Source organism: Chlorocebus sabaeus, chromosome 8 (genome assembly GCF_047675955.1).
Source record: "Chlorocebus sabaeus isolate Y175 chromosome 8, mChlSab1.0.hap1, whole genome shotgun sequence".
In the NCBI taxonomy this organism is placed as follows: domain Eukaryota; kingdom Metazoa; phylum Chordata; class Mammalia; order Primates; family Cercopithecidae; genus Chlorocebus; species Chlorocebus sabaeus.
Window position 1 is genome coordinate 29,991,277 of NC_132911.1, and position 21,253 is coordinate 30,012,529.

At 46.4% G+C, this 21,253-nt stretch overlaps 2 protein-coding genes across 4 annotated transcripts in view; one reads left to right on the forward strand and one right to left on the reverse strand.

The window, feature by feature from the left end:
• LOC140712269 (uncharacterized) overlaps window positions 1-19,523 on the reverse strand; it is a 51,218-nt gene extending 31,695 nt beyond the window's left edge. The window contains exons 1-4 of the mRNA XM_073018614.1: window positions 19,386-19,523; window positions 17,907-19,330; window positions 17,196-17,406; window positions 171-287 (exon numbers count right to left, since the gene is read on the reverse strand). Coding sequence (XP_072874715.1) covers window positions 18,515-19,330; window positions 19,386-19,523 — 954 coding nt within the window. The 3' untranslated portion in view covers window positions 171-287; window positions 17,196-17,406; window positions 17,907-18,514. The remainder of the gene's footprint in view (window positions 1-170; window positions 288-17,195; window positions 17,407-17,906; window positions 19,331-19,385) is intronic.
• The window catches only part of RBPMS (RNA binding protein, mRNA processing factor), a 188,128-nt gene continuing 186,144 nt past the window's right edge, over window positions 19,270-21,253 (forward strand). The window contains exon 1 of one of the 3 annotated variants that reach the window (XM_007962084.3): window positions 19,270-19,944. In XM_007962084.3, the coding sequence (XP_007960275.1) occupies window positions 19,879-19,944 (66 nt within the window). In that variant the 5' untranslated portion in view covers window positions 19,270-19,878. The remainder of the gene's footprint in view (window positions 19,945-21,253) is intronic. The other 2 variants (XM_007962085.3, XM_007962088.3) reach the window with 2 other exon arrangements.

Below are 21,253 nucleotides of genomic sequence, written 5' to 3' on the forward strand. Positions count from 1 at the left end.
AGTGAGACTCCATCTTAGAAAAAAAAAAAAAAGGGCCAGGTGCATCGGCTCACACCTGTAATCCCAGTACTTTGGGAGGCCGAGGTGGGTGGATCACCTGAGGTCAGGAGTTCAAGACCAGCCGGGCCAACATGGCAAACCCTGTCACTACTAAAAAATACAAAACTTACCTGGGTGTGGTGGTGGGTGCCTGAATCCCAGCTACTCGGTAGGTTGAGGCAGGAGAATTGCTTGAACCCGGGAGGCAGAGGTTGCAGTGAACTGAGATCATGCCATTGCACTCCAGCCTGGGCAACAGAGCAAGACTCATCTCAAAATTTAATTAATTAATTAATTAATTTTAAAAGGTGCTTAAAATATTTGTTATTGACCAGACATGGTGGCTCATGTCTATCATCCCAGCACTTTGGGAGGCCGAGGTGGGTGGATTGCTTGAGCCCAGGAGTTCGAGACCAGCCTCGGGAACATGGAGAAACCTTGTCTCTACTAAAAATACAAAAATTAGCAGGCACGGTGGTGTGCACCTGTAGTCCCAGCTACTTGGGAGGCTGACATGGGAGGATCAATGCCTGGGAGGTCAAGGCTGCAGTGAGCCAAAATCACGTCACTGCATGCCAGCCTAGGAAACAGAGACCCTGCCTCACCAAAAAAAAAAAAAAAAAAAAAAAAAAAAAAAAGGTTTGTTATTGATTGTGTTACATGAGCTGAAGCACAAACTTTCTTCCATAATCTCCACATACACACTCTACAACTTTTGTTGACTAGCTGCTGTTGAGTTTAGACTGACATTCAGGATGCAAGGAAAACTGGTAAAATCAGACCAAGTTATAGCCCAGAATATGTGAGAGCAAGTCTGATTATCTCTGGTCAGCTAGAAGTCCAAATCAGCACTCATAAAATAAGTTCCAGACAGCTTCAGAACAAACAATGCGCTTTCAAAAAACATTTTCTAGAATGCTTAACTGATGTGGCCATCAAACTTGAAAGAAATTCAGTGGATTTGCATCACAGTTTGAAAAAAAAAGGATCATCTAGCCAAGTCGGCCTGCCACGGTTTTCACATGTTTTTAATATGGCACAAGTAGACATAATGGGAGTGTCAGATGTGACTATGTCACTTTTTGGTCTTTAAAAGTGAATGATGTGGATTGGAGACTTATTTATTTAAAAGCTATTCATTCTACAAACATTTTACCAATAAAGTGTTAGGCAAGGCACACAATCTAAGTGACTGTATCATTATTTATGTTAATAGTGGAAATTAAGTAAGTCTTGGTTAACATACCAGTGGCAATACCAAGCATACTGAGCGTCCTTGTAACCCAAAATGTTAGTTATTTTAGGACATTTTAAAACATCAAGTCAGGCACCTTCTATTTAGGGCAGGCTGGGTGCTGGGGTTCATGCCTGTAATTCCAGCACTTTGGGAGGCTGATGCAAGCAAATCACTCGAGGTCAGGAGTTTGAGACCAGCCTGGCCGGTATGGTGAAACCCATCTCTACTAAAAATACAAAAACTAGATGGGAGGCCAAGGTGGGCAGATCACCTGAGGTGAGGAATTTGAGACCACCCTGGCCAACACGGTAAAACCCCATCTCCATTAAAAATACAAAAATTAGCTGGGTGTGGTGGTGCATGCCTGTGGTCCCACATGCTCAGGAGGCTGAAGCAGGAGAATTGGTTGAAGCCAGGAGGCAGAGGTTGTAGTGAGCTGAGATCATGCCACTGCACTCCAGCCTGGGTGACAGAGTGAGACTCCATTACAAAAAAAAAAAAAGGAACCAGGCATGGTAGCTCAGGAGGCTGAAGTGGAGAGATTGCTTGAGTTCAGGAGTTCTAGACTAACCTGGGCAACATAGTAAGACCTCTTCTCTTTAAAAAAGAATTTTTTTTTTTTTTTTTTTTTTTTTTTTTTTTTTTTTGAGACGGAGTCTCGCTCTGTCGCCCAGGCTGGAGTGCAGTGGCACAATCTCGGCTCACTGCAAGCTCCGCCTCCCGGGTTCACGCCATTCTCCTACCTCAGCCGAATTTTTTTTTTCAAACTGTAGGAGAACTAGGTGAAAAAGTGGTGGTTGAGAGTAGAGGAAGGAGGTGATGGAGAGTAATGCGAAAGGAGGAAGAAGACCTGGAAGAATACAGAATTAAATATAAGCCTGATCACATCATTTGTTTGCTCAAAACTTTCCAAATGCAGAGAACAACACTGTTGGTTTCCTATCCCAAGGTTATCACTCTTCCCTGCAGATAGAAGTGCCTCCCACCACAGATAATGAAATACCAGATGCTCACCTTCCCAGCAGTCAGTGCAGCTTGGCCCCTGTGTTTGGGTTCTGGCCAATGAGAGATGAAGAATTCTTACAGAAGCTTCTGGGAAAGACTTTCCTCTTTAACGGAGATAAGGCCTATTTTTTCCAAGCCACTGAACATGATTGTGTGAGGGTGCAATGCTTAGAATTGCCACAGCTATTGTGAGTATAAGGGGAGATATCACAGGACCAGAAAAAGAGGTATCATAAAATTGAGAATGGCAGAGTGAAAAGATGAAAAGATGAACCAACCCAGGTACCACACTTCTCATTATGTAAAATTTTCAGAGTTCTGCTTAAGTCACTATTTTTTTTTTTTGAGACAGAGTCTCATTCTGTTGCCTAGGCTGGAGTACAGTGGCGTAATCTTGGTTCACTGCAACCTCTGTCTCCTGGGTTCAAGCAATTCTTGTGCCTCAGCCTTCTAAGTAGCTGGGATTACAGGTGTGTGCCACCATGCTTGGCTAACTTTTTGTATTTTTAGTAGCCATGGGGTTTCACCACATTGGCCAGGCTAGTCTCGAACTCCTGACCTCAGGTGATCTGCCAGCCTTGGCCTCCCAAAGTTCTAGAATTACAGGCATAAGCCAACATGCCTGGCCTCTTAAACTCTTAATAATCTGTCCCTTCTTTACTTATCCAAGCTTATCTCCCAGCACTTTTCTATTTTCTACTCTTCAGTGTTTTCAATTCACTAGTCAAAAATTCTCTCTAATCCCTTTAGCCTCATTTCTGACTGGAACCCTCTTGGCTCTTACCACTCCTACTTTAACTGGCCACTACGCTCATCCTCATCCAGGGAAATATCACTTCCTCATGGAAGCCTCTACTGACCTCCCAGAGTGTGTATTTGTCACATTTTTGAACTCTCTAGAATAGTGAACTTCCATAGGTATAGCACCGATCCCACTTTGTTGTAACTCCTTACCAATTTGCCTAGCCTGTGAAGATAGGGTCTGTGACTCTCTTGCATATCATTTTATTCTAAGAACCTATCATGGTATGTGGCAGTCATATCTGTGGAACACATAAACAGGTTGTAGGATACTGGGGGCAAAATAATTTCAAAGATCAATTAGAAAAAGGCAAACAACATATTTCAAAACATGTTGTACATTACAAATATGTACAATGTTTGTCAATTTAAAAATTAATAACCGGCTGGGCATGGTGGCTCATGCCTATAATTCCAGCACTTTGAGAGGCCAAGGCAGGCGGATCACGAGATCAGGAGATCGAGACCATCCTGGCTAACACGGTGAAACCCCATCTCTACTAAAAATACAAAAAATTAGCCGGGCATGGTGGCACGTGCCTGTCCAGCTACTTTGGAGGCTGAGGCAGGAGAAACTCTTGAACCCAGGTGGTGGAAGTTGCAGTGAGCTGAGATCATGCTTGGGTGACAGAGTGAGACTCTGTCTAAAAAAACAAACAAACAAACCAAAAAATTAAAAACTGTATTTCCCACTAGAAATATGCACAAAGACACAATAGGCAATTTCCAAATAGTCATAAACTGAGGAAAAGATGGTCAGTCCTGCTAATAATCAAGAAATACAATTAAAGGAATGATGTTTTATCATTTTTCACCACCAACTGATAAAATGAAGATTTTTCCAGTGTTGAGAATGTTGTAATGAAATGGACATTCTCATGTAATGTAGAAGCAAGTGGTGCAAATTCTATCATCTTTCTAACCAGAAACATCAATGCATAAAATATGCTTAACATTTAACCTAATAACTTCTTTAGAACGTATTCTAAAGAAATAATCAGGCAATGTATAAAAATGTTTGCACAAAAATGGTCATCAAAGCATTGTTAAATACTAAAAAACTGTAAAAAAAAAAACCCTAAATGTCCAACAATATAGGACTTGTACACCCATAGTAAAATTATACAAAGCTTTTAAAAAGGATGAGGTTGGAAGAATCCAGATGCCTTCATATCGGTACACGTCCATAACATACATTATTTATTATTTCTGCTTTTTTTTTTTTTTTTTTTTGAGATGGAGTCTCGCTCTGTTGCCCAGGCTAGAGTGCAGTGTGTGATCCTGGCTCAGTGCAACCTCCTTCCAGGTTCAAGCAATTCTCCTGCCTCAGCCTCCCAAGTAGCTGGGGACTACAGGTGCCCACCACCATGCCCAGTTAATTTTTGTATTTTTAGTAGAGATGGGGTTTCACCACGTTGGCCAGGCTGGTCTCAAACTCCTGACCTCAAGTGATCAGCCCGCCTCAGTCTCTCAAAGTGCTGGGATTACAGGCATGAGCCACTGCACCTGGCCGAGTTTGGTTTTTTTTGATTCCACATATAAATGGGATCATACAGTATTTGTCTTTCTGTGCCTGTCTTATTTCACTTTGCATAACGTCCTCCAGATTCATCAATGTTTTCACAAATGACAGGATTTCCTTCTTTTTTAAGGTTGAATAGTATTCCATGGTGTATCTATACCACATTTTCTTCATCTATTCATCTATTGATAGATGGATAAAGAAAATGTGGTATAGATACACCATTTCTTGGCTATTGTGAATAACGCTCAAATGAACGTGGAAGAAAGATATGTCATTGACATACTGACTTCATGTCCTTTGGATATATGCTCAGTAGCAAGCCTGCTAGATCAGTTCTATTGTTACATTTTTTGAGGAACCTCCATACTGTTTGCCATAACATCCAGTCATTAGTTTTAAATCTTTTCAGTCTGTGAATGTCCAATTTATATTTACAATGGTTACTCAAGAAAGGCACACATTTTAAAGTGGTTCACTTAGGGTGAAAATTACAGTAATGCTTATTATTACTGGAAGCCTAAATTTACACACACACACACACACACACACCCCTAATTTTCCAAATTTTCAGCCATTGATGTTTACCTCATTAGTCATGTTTTTGCCTTTAAAATTTTTATATGTTTATTTTATAGTTAAGCTGATTTAATAAAACTTTACTCATATGAAGAGAAATAAATTTCTCATAAAAATGATGATATGGGGGCCAGACCTGGTGGCTCATGCCTGTAATCCCAGCACTTTGGGGGCTGAGGTAGGTGGATCACCTGAGGTCAGGGGTTCGAGACCAGCCTGGCCAACATGGTAAAGCCCCATCTCTACTAAAAATACAAAAATTAGTTTGGCGTGATGGCACATGCCTGTAATCCCAGCTATTAGGGCGGCTGAGGCAGGCGAATCGCTTGAACCTGGGAGGCGGATGTTGCAGTGAGCCAAGATCACACCACTGCACTCCAGCTGGGGTGACAGAGCGAGACTCCGTCTCAAAAAAAAAAAAGGAAGATATGTCTGTTTTGTTTGTTTTTCTTTTTCCATTTAGATATTCCCAAAAAGAGAAGAGACAAATTTAAAATGTGAATTTTGGCTGGGTGCGCTGGCTCACACCTGTAATCCCAGGATTTTGCAAGGCCGAGGTAGGTGGATCACTTGAGGTCAGGAGTTTGAGACCAGCTTGACCAACATAGAGAAACCCCGTCTCTACAAAAAATACGAAATTACAAAAAATACAAAAGTTAGCCGGGTGCATTGGCACACCCCTGTAATCCCAGCTATTCTGGAGACTTAGGCATGAGAATTACTTGAGCCCAGGAGGCGGAGGTTGCAGTGAACTGAGATTGTGCCACTGCACTCCAGCCCGGGTGACAAAGTGAGACTCTGTCTCAAAAAAACAAACAACAAAAAAAGTAAATTTCACAGTAAACTGTGAATAAAAAGGGGGAATCTAGGAATGTATTGCTTTCCTTTCGATAATCCACCTGGTTACAGCCCCATTTTCACTCTCACTTCTGAGGTGCCAGCTAGTGCCAAGGCTTGAGTCTTTTGGGGATTCTGTAGCTTCTCAATTTTTTGCCATCAAGCTTAGGATTTAGTTTTCTTAATATTAATCTGCTTCACAGCTTCCCAGATTTTATTACTGTTGTTTTCTTTCATTCTCTCTGTCTCTCTCTTTTTTTTTTCTTTCTGTTTTTAGGAGATGGGGTCTCACTCTGTCACTCAGGCTGGAGTACAGTGGTGCAATTATAGCTCACTGCAGCCTCAAACTCCTAGGCTCAAGTAATCCTCCTGCTGCAGCTTCTCAAATAGCTGGGACTACAGGCATGTGTCACCATATCCAGCTAATTTTTTTTTTCTTTTTGTAGAGATGAGGATCTTGCTATATTGCCCAGGCTGGTCTCAAACTTCTGGACTCAAGTGATCTTTGGCTTTGGCCTCCCAAACTGCTAGGATTAGAGGTATAAGCCACAGGCCTACACCTTTCTTTCATTCTCTTTATCCTTGTTAGTTTATGCTTTAAAATAATGTTGATGACAACAAATCTTTTTTGAATTGTTATTAGAGGTTTGGGGAGAGGGATGGAAATGCTTATGTTTAACCTGGCGTTTTCAAACAATAAAATGTGACAGTTCCTGTAGAGATTACAGCACGGCCTCCTGTTTAGTGCCATTGTCCCTCCAAATTCATGTTTTTCTCACATGCAGAATACATTCTTTCCATCTCAACTGCCCGCAAAGTCTTAACTCATTTTAGCATCAACTCTGAAGTCTCATCTGATATCATCTAGAGCAGATATGGTAGAGACTCGAGGTACAATTCATCTTGAGGCAAAATTCCTCTCCAGCTGTGAATCTGTGAAACCAGATAAGTTATGTGTTTCCAAAATACAATGGGTGGGACAGGCATAGGATATACATTCCCATTCCAAAGGAAGAAATTGGAAGACAGAAAGGGGTGATGGATCCCAAGTAAGTCCAAAACCTACCAGGGCAAATACCACGAGATTTTAAGTCTCAAAAATAATACTCGGCCCGGTGTGGTGCCTCATGCCTGTAATCCCAACACTTTGGGAAGCTGAGGCAGGAAGATCCCTTGAGGTCAGGAGTCTGAGCCCAGCCAGGGCAACATAGTGAGACCCCCATCTCTAAAAATAATTTTAAAATTAGCCATGTGTGGATGTGCACACCTGGAGTCACTGCTACTTGGGGGGCTGAGGCAGAAGAGTCACTTGGGGCCAAGAGTTCGATGCTACAGTGGACTATGATCATGCCACTGCACTCCAGCCTGGGCAACAGAGTAAGACCTTGTCTCCTAAAAAAAGAAAGAATAATTGTCTTTGGTTCAATGCTGTGCCCGACTGATCCACTGGGGTGCAGCTCTGCAAGCAGTATGCCCCTTTGGGCTTTGTGGAGTACCACCCAAGTGGCTCTCTGCAAGGGCCTACCCACCCACCTCTGCTGAATGTCACACCCACCCATGGTGGAGACAAGCTTTGTTCTCAGCCTGTGCAATCTGGGCCTGTGGTGGGAGAAGCAGCTCTGATGATCTCTGAACCACCTTTGGAGTCCTCCTTCCCTTTTCTTGAAGGATAATGCATGTCTGTAGCTTTCCTTCATTCCATCCTGCTTTCTGTTTCCTTTAATCCCAGTTGGCAGGGTTTCTGCTGGTACAATCCCGTGGCTTCTGTTGAGATGGTTGATTAGGTCTGTGGTTTGCACCCACACCAATCTCTTTATCAAAAGGTCAGTTATCCACACCCTTGGTGTTCTTTTCTGAATATCCTTTTACATTTTTTACAATATGGACAGGCGGATAATGTTCCAATCTTGAAGTTGTGGTTCCTTTTTGCTTAACAATTCCTTCTTCAATTTATTTCTCGCTTCTCAAATTTTACTTTAAAGCGGTCAGGAGGCATCAAGCCACTCCCTCAAAACTGCTTAGAAATCTCTACAGCTAAAATTAGCTGGGTGAGGTGGCGGGCGCCTGTAATCCCAGCTACTCAGGAGGCTGAGGCAGGAGAATCCCTTGAACCTGGGAGGCGGAGGTTGTAGTGAGCCGAGATTGTGCCATTGCACTCCAGCCTAGGCGACAAGAGCGAAACTCTGTCTCAAAAAGAAAAATCTCTACAGCTAAATATTCCATTTCATTTCTTGCAAGGCCTACCTTCCACAAAACACTAGAGCATGAATACAATTTAGTTAAGTTCTTTGCCACTGTATAATAAGGATGGCCTTTCCTCCAGTTTTTGTTTTGTTTTGTTTTTTTTGTTTTTTTTTCAGAGACAGAGTCTCACTGTATCACCCAGGCTGGACTGCAGTGGAGCGATCTCAGCTCCTTGGAACCTCTGCCTCCCGGGTTCAGGTGATTCTCCCGTCTCAGCCTCCCGAGTAGCTGGGATTACAGGTGCCTGCCATCATGCTCTTCTGATTTTTTGTATTTTTAGTAGAGATGGGGCTTCACCATGTTGGCCAGGCTGGTCTCAAACTCCTGACCTTAAGTGATCCGCCCACCTCGGCTTCCCAAAGTGCTGGGATTACAGGCGTGAGCCACCATGCCCAGCCACCTTTCCTCCAGTTTCTGATAGCATACTCCTCATTTCCACCTGAGACTGTAACTGGTCTTTACTGTCTATATTTCTACCAACATCTTGTACATGACTATGTATTCTCTAAGAGGCAAGTTTTCTTTACAGCTCCCCTTTTCTTTCTGATCCTTCTCCAGAATCACCTTTAATGTTCCCTTCACAGCAATCTAGGCTTTTTCTATCATGTTCTTCAAAACTCTTCCAGCCTCAGGCTGGGTTTGGTGGCTCATGCCTGTAATCCCAGTACTTTGGGAGAACAAGACAGGAGGATCATTACAAACCAATCTGGGCAACAAAGTGAGACTGCATCTTTTAAAAAAAATAAAATCTAGGTATGGTGGCCTGCACTTGTAATCTCAGCTACTCAGGAGGCTAAGGTAGGAGGATTGCTTGAACCCAGGAGTTCAAGGCTGCAGTGAGGTATGATTGCACCACTGCACTCCAGCCTGGGTGACAGAGCAAAACCCTGTCTCTATTATTATTACTATTTGAGATGGAGTCTCACTCTGTCACCCAGGCTGGAGTGCAGTGGCAAGATCTTGGCTCACTGTAACCTCCGCCTCCTGGGTTCAAGCGATTCTCCTGCTTCAGCCTCCCAAGTAGCTGGGATTACAGGTGCCTGACAGTATGCCCAGCTAATTTTTTTTTTTTTTTTTGTATTTTTAATAGAGACAGGGTTTCACCATGTTGGCCAGGCTGGTCTTGAACTCCTGACCTCGTGATTTGCCCGCCTCGGCCTCCAAAATGCTGGGATTACAGGCGTGAGCCCCCGCATCTGGCAGACCCCGTCTCTAAAAACAAAACTTTTCCAGCCTCTACCTACTACCCAGTTTCAAAGCTGCTTCCACACTTTTAGTTACTTGTTACAGCAGCAAACCGCTTCTTGGCATTAATTGCTTAGTCAGCTGAGACTGTCCTAACAATATAACACAGACTGGGTGGCTAAAACAACAGACATTTATTTCTCACAGTTATGGAGGCTGGGAAGTCCAAGATCAAGGTGCCAGCCAATTCATTTCCTCATGAGGAGACCGTCTTCCTGGCTTGCAAACAGCCACCTTCTCACTGTGTCCTCACCTGGCAGGGAGAGAAGGAGCTTTGTTTCTCGTCCTTTTTTTAAAAAAAAAAAACAAAAACACAGAGTTTCGCTGTCCCCCAGGCTAGAGCACAGTGGTACAATTATAGTTCACTGTAACCTGGAACTCCTAGGCTCAAATGATCCTCATTCCTCAGCTTTGAGAGTAGTAGTTGGGACTACAGACTCACACCAACACGCCTGGCTAATTTTTCTGTAGAGACAGGATCCCACTATGTTGCTCAGGCTGATCTTGAACTCCTGGTGTCAAGTAAATCTCCTGCCTTGCCCTCCCAGAATGTTGGGATGACAGGAGTGAGCCATGTGCGTGGCTAATTTATTTATTCATAGAAATGGGGATCTCACTGTGTTGTCCAAGCTGGTTTCAAGCTCTTGGCTTCAAGCAATCCTCCTGCCTTGGCATCCCAACGTGTTGGGATTCCAGGTGTCGGCCACCACACTCAGCCTCTTTCTCCTCTTATAAGGGTGTGTCCGGAATTTATTCCTTCCGGTGGGAACTTCAAGAATGAAGCTGCGGACCCTCACGGTGAGTGTTAACAGTTCTTAAAGATGTTGTGTTCAGAGTTTGTTTCTTCAGATGTTCAGATGCATCCGGAGCTTCTTCCTTCCGGTGGGTTCGTGGTCTCGCTGACTTCAGGAGTGAAGCCGCAGACGTTCGCAGTGTTACAGCTCTTAAAGGTGGCATGTCCAGAGTTGTTTGTTCCTCCGGGTGGGTTCCTTGCCTTGCTGACTGCAGGAGCGAGGCCACAGACCTTGGCAGTGAATGTTACAGTTCATAAAGGTAGTGCAGACCCAGAGTGAGCAGCAGCAAGATGTATTCTGAACAGTGAAAGAACAAAGCTTCCACGCTGTAGTAGGGGACCCAAACCGGTTGTGGCTGCTGGCTGGGGTGGCCAGCTTTTATTCCCTTATTTGGCCCGACCCATGTCCTGCTGATTGGTCCGTTTTTACAGAGTGCTGGTTTGTGCATTTACAAACCTTTAGCTATTCAAGGTGCTGATTGGCGTGTTTACAATCCTTTAGCTAGACGGAAAAGTTCTCCAAGTCCCCACCCAACCCAGAAGCCCAGCTGGCTTCCCCTCTCTAGGGCACCAACCCCATTATGGGGGCCCCACCCTTGTCACCTCATCTGAACCTAATTATCTCCCAAATGCCTTACCTAATACCACCACAATGGAGGTTAGGATTTTGTGTGAATTTCAGAGGGACACTAGCATTCAGTCCATAATAGGTTTCATCTGAAGGCTCCACTTAGGGACAATCTATTTCCAGGTCTACCCATGCAGTAGTGGGCTGGATTCAGCTCCTTGCTGGTTGTTGTACTGAAAGCCCATTCCTTGGTGGCTCTTGGCTGGAGGCCTTCCTTCCTTGCCACATGAGTGTCTCCATACAGCAGCTCAAAGGCAGCAAGTGAGAAAGCAAGAGAGGGCATGTAAGACATGAGCCATCATCTTTTTTAAAATCTAATCTTAGAGGTGCTATCCAACACTTTTGCCATGCTGTATTCCTTAAGAGCAAGTTGCAAAGTCCAGCCTACACTAAGGAAGGGATTACAGAGGGTTTGAATACCGGGAGGTAGGGATCATTGGGGCCCATTGTAGAGGCTGCCTACCCAGTGTCTTCTAGCTACAGCCTTATCTTTTTTTTTTTTTTTTTTTTTTTTTTTTGAGACGGAGTCTCGCTCTGTCACCCAGGCTGGAGTGCAGTGGTCAGATCTCGGCTCACTGCAAGCTCCGCCTCCCGGGTTTACGCCATTCTCCTGCCTCAGCCTCCTGAGTAGCTGGGACTACAGGCATCCGCCACCACGTCTGGCTAATTTCTTGTTTTGTATTTTTTTTAGTAAAGACGGGGTTTCACTGTGTTAGCCAGGATGGTCTTGATCTACTCACTTTGTGATCTGCCTGCCTCGGCCTCCCAAAGTGCTGGGATTACAGGCGTGAGCCACCACGACCGGCCATCTTTTTTTTTTTTTTTTGAGACGGAGTCTGGCTCTGTCGCCCAGGCTGGAGTGCAGTGGCGCGATCTCAGCTCACTGCAAGCTCCGCCTCCCGGGTTTACGCCATTCTCCTGCCTCAGCCTCCCGAGTAGCTGGGACTACAGGCGCCGCCACCGCGCCCGGCTAGTTTTTTGTATTTTTTTAGTAGAGACGGGGTTTCACCGTGTTAGCCAGGATGGTATCGATCTCCTGACCTCGTGATCCGCCCGTCTCGGCCTCCCAAAGTGCTGGGATTACAGGCTTGAGCCACCGCGCCTGGCCTTTTTTTTTTTTTAAGAGTCAGGTTCTTACTCTGTTGCCCAGGCTGTAGTGCAGTGGCATGATCATAATTCACTGTAACCTCAAACTCCTGGGCTCAAGTGATCTTCCTGCCTCAACCTCTTAAATAGCTGGGATTATAGGCATGTGCCACTATGTTCAGCTAATTTTTAAATTTTTTGCAGAGGCCGGGCGTGGTGGCAGATCACTTAAGGCCAGGAGTTCGAGACCAGCCTGGCCAACATGGTGAAACCCCGTCTTTACTAAAAATACAAAAATTAGCCGAGTGTGGTGGTGCGTACCTGTAATCCCAGCTACCTGGGAGGCTGAGGCATGAGAATTGCTTGAACCCAGGAGACAGAGGTTTTAGTAAGCCATGATCATGCCACTGCACTCCAGCCAGGTGACAGAACGAGATTCTGTCTCAAAATTGTTTCTTTCTTTCTTTTTTTTTTTTTTCTCTTTCTTTTTCACAGAAGGAATCTTGGAGTCTTGCTGTGTTGCCCAAGTTGATCTCAAACTCTTGGCCTCAAGTAATCCTCCCACCTTGGCTTCCCAAAGCACTGCGATTGCAGTTGTGAGCTGCTGCACCTGTCCTTGTCTTGAACTTTACTTATGACTATGTTTTCCTGATAGTACCTGGGATTTGACTTTTGCCCCTAAGCCATTTCTTATTTTGAGAGTTTTGTCCTCTGGAGAACTAGGAATGAAAAGTAGTTTTATTTCAAATCCTGCAAGTCCTGGTTTCTTTATTGCTTCTTCTAAATCCTGATGAAAAATGGAACAGTTTCTTTTTTAGCTCACTGCACTTCTCTGGTACTATATCATAGGCGTGCAAAAGGAACCATTCCGCCCTTTCACCATTCTATCCAGAAATCTCCATAGCCAGATCCACATGTTCACTAGGTACCTTCTCTAGCTTTCACATAACTGCAGACTAGTTTAGTTAATTGTTCTTCCAATACCTACATCAATCCCCCTTTTCTCCAGCCTGCAATAACAGTATCCTCAATGTTCTTTATTTTTATTTTATTTTTTATTTTATTTTATTTATTTTGAGACTGAGTCTCTCTCTGTCGCCCCGGCTGGAGTGCAGTGGTGGATCTCAGCTCACTGCAACCTCCACCTCCTGGGTCCAAGCAGTTCTCCTGCCTCAGCCTCCCCAGTAGCTAGGATTACAGGCACGCATCACTACGCCCGGCTAATTTTTGTATTTTTAGTAGAGACGGGGTTTCACCGCGTTGACCAGGCTCGTCTCGAATTCCTGACCTCCTCCCAAAGTGCTGGGATTATAGGCGTGAGCCACCAGGCCCAGCCCTGCTCACTGTTCTTTAATAGTGTTCTTCAATGACAGACTCCTCAAGGTTCTTCCAGCTTCCGTCCTCCACCTGATCCCAAAGCCCCTGCCATGTGTTTGGTTTCTATTACAGTAGGAATTACCCTGTTGATTTCTATTACCCCACTTCTAGGTATGTAATTATGTTTCAGTTATATATTGTTGTATTACAAACCACACTGAAACATAGTGACTTAAAACAACAACATTCACTTTTTTTTTTTTTTTTTTTGTGCTAACAATTTTGCAATTTGGGCAGGGTTTGCTGCAGAAAGCTCATCTCTGTTCCAGATGGTATCAGCTGCCGCAGCTCAACTAGGGCTGGAGCAACCTCTCTCAAGATAGTTCACTCAGAGGGCTGGCAAATTGATACTGGTTGTCTGCGGAGCCCAGCTGGGGCCGTAAGCCAAACACCTGGATTCTCCTCCATGTGGGCCTCTGATCATGGTCAGGGGGAAGCCAGTGAACCTCAGAATTCTTTAAGAGCTGAAAATCAGGGAGCTGTTGCACAACCATGTGAATATACTTAAGACTACACTTAAAAATGGTTCAAACGGAAGGCTTAGGTGAAATGGTTTATACCTATAATCTCAGCACTTTGGGAGGCTGAGGCAGGAGGATTCCCTGAAGGCAGGAATTTGAGACCAGCCTGGGAAAAAAATTTAAAAATTAGCCGGGTGTGGTGGCAAGAGTCTGCAGTCCCAGCTGCTCAGGAAGCTGAGACAGGAAGATTGCTTGGGCCCAGGAGTTCGAGGCTGCAGTGAGTTATGATCATGCTACTATACTCCAGCCTGGGCAACAGAATGAAATCTGGAAAAACAAACAAGTAGGCTGGGTGCAGTGGCTCATACCTGTAATCTCAGCACTTTGGGAGGCTGAGGTGGGAGGATCACTTGAACCCAGGAGTCTGAGACCAGCCTGGGCAACACAGTGAAACCCATCTCTAAAAAAAAAAAAAAACAAAACCCAGCCTGGCCAACATAGTGAAACCTCATCTCTACTAAAAATACAAAAATTAGCCAGACATGGTGGCACATGCCTGTAGTCCCAGCTACTCAAGAGGCTAAAGCAGGAGAATGTCTTGAACCTGGGAGGTGGTGGTTGTGGTGAACCGAGATGGCACCATTGCACTCCAGCACTCCAACAGAGCGAGACTCCATGTCAAAAAAAAACAAAAAAACAAAAAACCCATAGTGGTGAAGAAGGTAAATTTCATGTTATGTGTCTTTTGCCACAATGATAAATTCATAAATAAAAAAATCAGGGGAAGATGGAGAGGAGCTGGAGGTGAGTACACACGCACAGGGTGAGGGAAAGAGAGGTGTCAAGGATGACAAAAACCAATAAAATACAGCCCCTCTGGCCTCAAGAACTTCTTTGGCTCAGCCGAAGGGTTAAGAGACAATCACAACACACGTGGTAGATACTGCAGCTTTCTGCTGCAAAGCTAACATAGGTACAAAGCTCATGCCATGCAAATCGCCTCAAAATAGACCTTTAATGTCTGCAGTTCCCAAAGGCAAACATTTAAGACATAATTATAGGTTTGGATTTCTTAAGGCAAGCCTCGAAATGAACACTGCCAGAGAAACAGCAGTGAGTAATAAAAAACTACAGGTGTGTGTACAATATTACCCTTTCAAGGTAATCTCGAAGGTCAGGCAATACGGTAGGTAGAGTGTTAGGCTGGGGAGAAAGCGGACTTTTCTGGTCTTCAGCACAACTATTACAGGATATAAAATCCCTTGGTTAGAGCGAAATTCTGTCTCAAAAAAAAAAAAAAAAATCCCTTTGTTGTCTTATAATTCTCAGGATGCCGGGGAACTATTGCTACTGAGGAGATCTTACTTTGGAATCTTTCTTTAAAGTCATAAGCAAGTTGTAATTATCATTTATACCCTGATTGAAGGTACATTTTCCTCCCCCAAACTCAAACTCTTTGCCTTCAATCACAAAGTTTTATAAATAGCAAAAGTCTGTTTACAGATTTTCCTTGAGTTTTATTGGTAATACATTATTGCTCTTTCAAATAACTCTATTCTTCATGGAAAGGACCAAAAGCAGGAATCTCTCTTTTCCTGACGTATTATCCCAACCCCATACATTTTTCTGAAAACACCCTGAATGTCACTCTCACCACTGACTATATAGTATAGTCATTCCTGCATCAGTGTCGATTTTATTGTCTGATATGTCACATTCAATGGTGTGATTTTTTTTCTTTTTTTGAGACGGGTTTTGATCTGTTGCCCAGGCTGGAGTGCAGTGGTGTGATGTTTGTTGGCTCACCGCAATCTCTGCCTCTTGGGTTCAAGCGATTCTCCTGCCTCAGCCTACTGAGTAGCTGGGACTACAGGCACCCACCACCAGGCCTGGCTAATTTTTGTATTTTCAAAAATGGGGTTTCACCATGTTGGCCAGGCTGATCTCAAACTCCTGACCTCAGCTGATCCGCCCACCTCGGCCTCCCAAAGTGCTAGGATTACAGGTATGAGTCACTGCACCTGGCCTCAATGGTGGGATTTTATCTTTTACTGTTTGAAACCTTATCAGTTGTTCCATTCTGCACAAGGTCTCTATCTAGGGTCCTCCCTGCAAAAGCATGACTAAAGACCACTGCTAGGCCGGTGGCTCATGTCTGTAATCCCAGCATTTTGGGAGGCTGAGGCGGGTGGATCACCTGAGTTTGGGAGTTCAATACCAACCAGCCTGGCCAGCATGGGGAAACCCCGTCTCTACTAAAAATACAAAAACATTAGCCAGGTGTGGTTGTGTGCACCTGTAGTCCCAGCTACTGGGGAGGCTGAGGCAGGAGAATTGCTTGAACAATTCTCGCCTGGGTGAGACATTTTCTTAAACAATGTTGCCTGGGCAACAGAGTGAGACTCTCAAAAAAAAAAACAAAACAAAACAAAACAAAAAACACTGCCGAGACCCTGCCTAATGCCATTGCTGTGACTACCTGTTCTAAGACATCTCCACTGATTTAGTCCTTCCTGCTGGATCTTGGAAAAATCCAGTGATAACATTCAGGCCTGAGTATCAGTAACCCATCAGACTTAAAATGCTCATTTATTAAAAAATAACTGAGTGCCTCCTATGTGTTGGCACTGTCTAGATGCTGGGAATACAACAGTGAATAAGCCAGACAAGGATCCTCTCCTGAAACTTATTTTTGTTTTTTTGTGACAGAGTTTCACTCTTGTTGCCCAAGCTGGAGTGCAATGGCGCAATCTCGGCTCACTGCAACCTCTGCCTCCCGGGTTCAAGCAATTCTCCCGCCTCAGCCTCCCGAGTAGCTGCTATTATAGGTGTGTGCCACCACACCCAGCTAATTTTTTTTGTATTTTTAGTAGAACCGGGGCTTCATCATGTTAGCCAGGCTGGTCTTGAACTCCTGACCTCATGTGTTCAGCCCACCTCGGCCTCCCAAAGTGCTGGGATTACAGACATGAGCCACTGTGCCCCAGCTGGAACTTATTTTTGTTTCTTATCCCAGAGATTTTTGACTTTTAACAATGGACAAAGTCCTGGCTTGGCTTAAAGACAAAGGAACCAGATTCTTTATTTGGAATTAAGCCATGCTTCCCTGGGTGGGGATAGGAGAGGTTCTGCAGGCATCCTGATATCACACAACATAGTCCACCTGCTCCCAAGTGAAGTCTGAGTGGAACTATTGACTACATTGTCATTTTTGTTGGGCCCATGCCAGGCTCCAAGAAGACCATGCCCTTCTGTGGACTATGCTCCATGACAGGCAAGAATAGCCAAAGACACAGTGCTAGCATCATGGGCCACCATGGGGTCCTAAGACCACCACTCACCTATATTGCTCGGGAAGACATTGCCCCCTCGTGGTTCCTCATGTAATTGAGGGAGAAGCTGGCAGTGCAAAGGGCTGCCAGTTAAGGCAATCAATACATCCAAACACGTGCAAACTTTCCAGATTCACTGTAGCCTTGTTTCTTCTGAATGTCTTGGGTTGCAGTTTCAATAGACTTGGTTTATTTTCATCCAGGATACATGTTTGTTCCCCTTAGAGAGAAATCACATTATGACAGCAATTAAAAAACATCTTTTCCCTATGGAAATCTTCCTGTTTCAAAATCTCCAAACCCCCAAGATAAACCCAGTATGTAAATCCAAGTATCACTACTGTTTTTCTCATAATGCCCTTAAAGCAAATATTTTCCTCGCTTTCTATAATCGGAAAGAGGAGTCTGAGAGTATCTTGGCTCCATACCACTTTCTTTTTTTCCCCTCTTTATGGAGAACAGGGTCTCACTATGTTGCCCAGACAGGTCTTGAACTCCTGGGCTCAAGCAATCCTCTTTCCTCTATCTCCCTAAGTGCTGAGATTCCAGTGCGAGCCACTTACTACTTTAAACTCCCTAAAGGGAGGGTCCTTATCTGCAACGCCCACAGCCGCCCCCACCCTATCCCCAGCAGCACTTAAATCAGTATAAAGAATGTCTGCTGGGGGGGGGGGGGGGTGGGGAGAAACAGTTAAGCAAATACCCTAGTTAGAAACTTACTGGTGCAGGACAGGAGCAGCAGGCTGGGACGGAGAATTCCTGGGAGTAAGAAGTGGGGCAGAACCCACTGATACATGGAGTTCCACATTTATACATTTGTAGCAGTCAAATCTAAGAGTTTAACACAGTGGTTCCAGACGGCAATTCCATCAGTTTGGGAGGCCAAAAGCGGGAGGATCACTTGAGGACAGGAGTTCGAGATCAGCCTGGGCAACAAAGTGAGACCCTCATTTCTCTCTCTTTTTTTTTTTTTTTTTTTTTAAAACAAGAAGCTTAAACGATCGAGTATTGGAAAAGCTTTCTAAGGCCCGGGAAAAATGGAAGTTTCCTTAATAATAATGTTAGCTTCCATGTATTGTAAACCTAAACGAAGCAAGAATGAATACTGGGTGCTGTACATAGCTCTATCAACCTAAAATCTCGAAAACGCTAGGAGACACATTCAGCTGCTCCCATTTAACGGATGAGGAAACAAGTACGCAATCCTGAAGTTGGTGCAAAGCCCAGGCCCCCTTTCTTCTTTAAGCGTGCTTCCAGCCTCTTACATTCCTCCATGTGGACCCCGAGCTCTGCCTGCAATGAGGAATATTCACTTTGCCAGCAAATATTTATTGAGTGCCTACTATACACCCGGTAGCTCGTTTAAATAGCGGTGGGATTAAAAAGATAAATAGGATAAGTTTGTGGTTTTTCTTCCAGGAAGGAGCTTTCTGAAGGGTGAGGGAAAGGCCAGGTAAACAATCCCAGAACAGTTGGGTGAGAGTTGGGAGAGGAGTCGGGGGCCGCGGGACGCCCAGGAAGCGAAGCGGGGAAGGCTCCGGGCGCGTCGCAGGACCCGCGCTGGAGATGGGTTTGAAGCCCTGTCCTGAAAAAGCCGGCCCGGAGTGGGCTGTCCCCGGTGTCCCTCGAGTTCTCATCCTGTCATTCAAGCAGCAGGGGAAGAACCGGGTCTGGCTCGGGAAGGGTGGGCTTAGGGCCAGGGGTGCAAATCCCTTGGTAAAAGCCGGCAAACAAAAGTCGCACACATCCCAGCTCCCGGTCCTGGCCCCGGCGGGGCAGGGTCCCCGAAGTGCCGGGGCGCGCAGACGCCGGGGCCCCCGGGGGCCGAGGGAACGGCGGGACCCGACCTCCCCTGCCCTCGGCCTCCCGGGCCCTCGCCCTCCGACCAGCCGCCGAGTCGGGGGCTGGGGTCGCCGCTTCCGCCCGCGGCCCGCGGCCCCTCCCCGGCGCGCGCCATCCGGCCGCCGGCCCCTCCTCCCGCGGGGGGCTCCGTCCCGCGCCCCGTCCCTCCGGGCTGCAGCCGGCAGCCCACGTCCAGGGAGGGCGGAGGGAGGAGGAGAGGCGCGGAGAGGAGGGAGGGGAGAGGGGAGGGAGGAAGACGAGAGAAAGGGAGCTGCTTCTATCCCGGACTTCCCAGAGCCTGCCTGGAGCGCGCACTCAGCGGCTCTCGGGTCCCAGCGTCCCAGCCGCGGCCCGCGCCTCTCCGCCCCGCTCCTCCTCCTCTTCCTCCTCCTCCTCCTCCTCCTCTCTAGGCACCCCGGTCCCCTCCTTCCAGCGGCTGCAGCCCCCAGCCCCAACTCTCTGCGCTTCCTCCTGGGACGCGCGTCCTCGCCCCATCCTTTGCTTCCTTCCTTCCTTCTTCCTTCCTCCCCTGGCTCCCGCCCTCCCTATCCAGGTCGCCCTCCCGGGGCCCGATTGTCTCGGTGCCCCGCTCTCGGCCCGCGCCCTGCCCCGTCTCTCCCTCGCACTTCCTGAGTCGCCAGCCGTTGCCGTCGCAGTCTCGCCGCGGGAGCCCCAGCCCAGCCCGAGCCCGAGCCCGACAGCCACTGCCCCGGCTCCAGCTCCAGCCCCGCAGCCCGCGGCGCCCGCCCGAGGGAGCCCCGGCGCCCGGGGAAGGCTACAGTGGGCGAGCGCGCCCTCGCCCAGCCCCGCGCCCCAGCCCTGCCCGGCCCGGCGAGGAAGGACCGGGAAGATGAACAACGGCGGCAAAGCCGAGAAGGAGAACACCCCGAGCGAGGCCAACCTTCAGGAGGAGGAGGTACTGGGCGGCTCGGTGCAGTGGCGGGGGCGACCCGGGACCCAGTGCGGGCGGCCGGCGGGGCGCGGGCGCGGGCCCGGGGCGCGGCGGTGGAAGGTTTAGGCATGGCCGGTGCCCCGGACGCAGCCCCGCAGTGTGGCCCGGGAAGGGTGGATCTCGGGAGAGTGTGTTTTTGTGTCCACGCGCGTCTGCGGGCCCCAAATTGCGTAACTCTAAGGACTTTTCGGAGACTTTTGTAAGTATAATGCTCAGCTTTGTTTGCCCGGGATTTAAAAAGTGGAACCGAGAGCTGACTCCTGGGTGACCTCAGATGATCGGGACTCGGAGGGTCAGGACTTAGGGCTGGGGCTGGAAATTGTATGTGGATTCAGGGTAGCGGGGGGGGGGGGGGGAGCAGTTTAAGGAAGAAACTCGGGGAAAAGTTTTCATTAAAAGATACCTCTGTTCCCTGCCCCCTCCCTTTCCGTGTTAAAAGTTCTTGGTGAAATATCTTTCTAGCCGAGGGTTTTTGGATTAATAGATAACTCATCAGCCACATTCTTCTCTGCTGAGTCAAAGACCCCGAACCTGGGCGGTGAACGCTTGCGAATTTAGGGCCGTGCAGATGAGGGGAGCAGAATAAGAGGGTTAAAAACGCAGCAATTCACCAAATGCTCATCGAGGATATTTTCATAGGACTTTGACTTCTGAGCACGCATTTTAGGTGGTGCGTCCTCACGATGAAAGTTTTGTGACTGCGGAGCGTTCCTTCGGTGGAAACAAAATTGAGTAGATGTGGTCAGAAGGGGAGTCGGACTCAGGAACAAACGTTTCAGAATTCGGTAGTAGGATATTTGTGGTATCCTACCAAATGACTGTTTCTGCAGGTACATTATCTGGAGTCCAAGAAATTACTTCTGGCGTACTTTTCAATATCACACACAGTTGAGTTCTTAACATTCTAGAGGAACTTGAGAGTGTGTGCAGATGGAGGAAAGTGCATGTCTCAATATGACCCGAAAAGATTCACACAGGTATTGCATCCTGATATAGGTGAACACAGGAGGTAAACGGATTCTAAAGCGTTAGGATGTTGAGATCATTGTTGAGACACTGTTGTGTGCAAACTTCAATTCTGATAGTGAAACCAAAATTGCAGAGGAATTCATTAATATATACAAGTTCTCTGCACATTGTCCACTTGGAAAATGGGAACTATTTAGGTGGAGAAGGTAAAGGAGCGAGACTATGCCAAACAGTGCAAAATAGGAGATTTTACTCTCTTACCCAGTTGTATGGTAGTGAAAACCTAGATGAGTTGCAGTCAGTC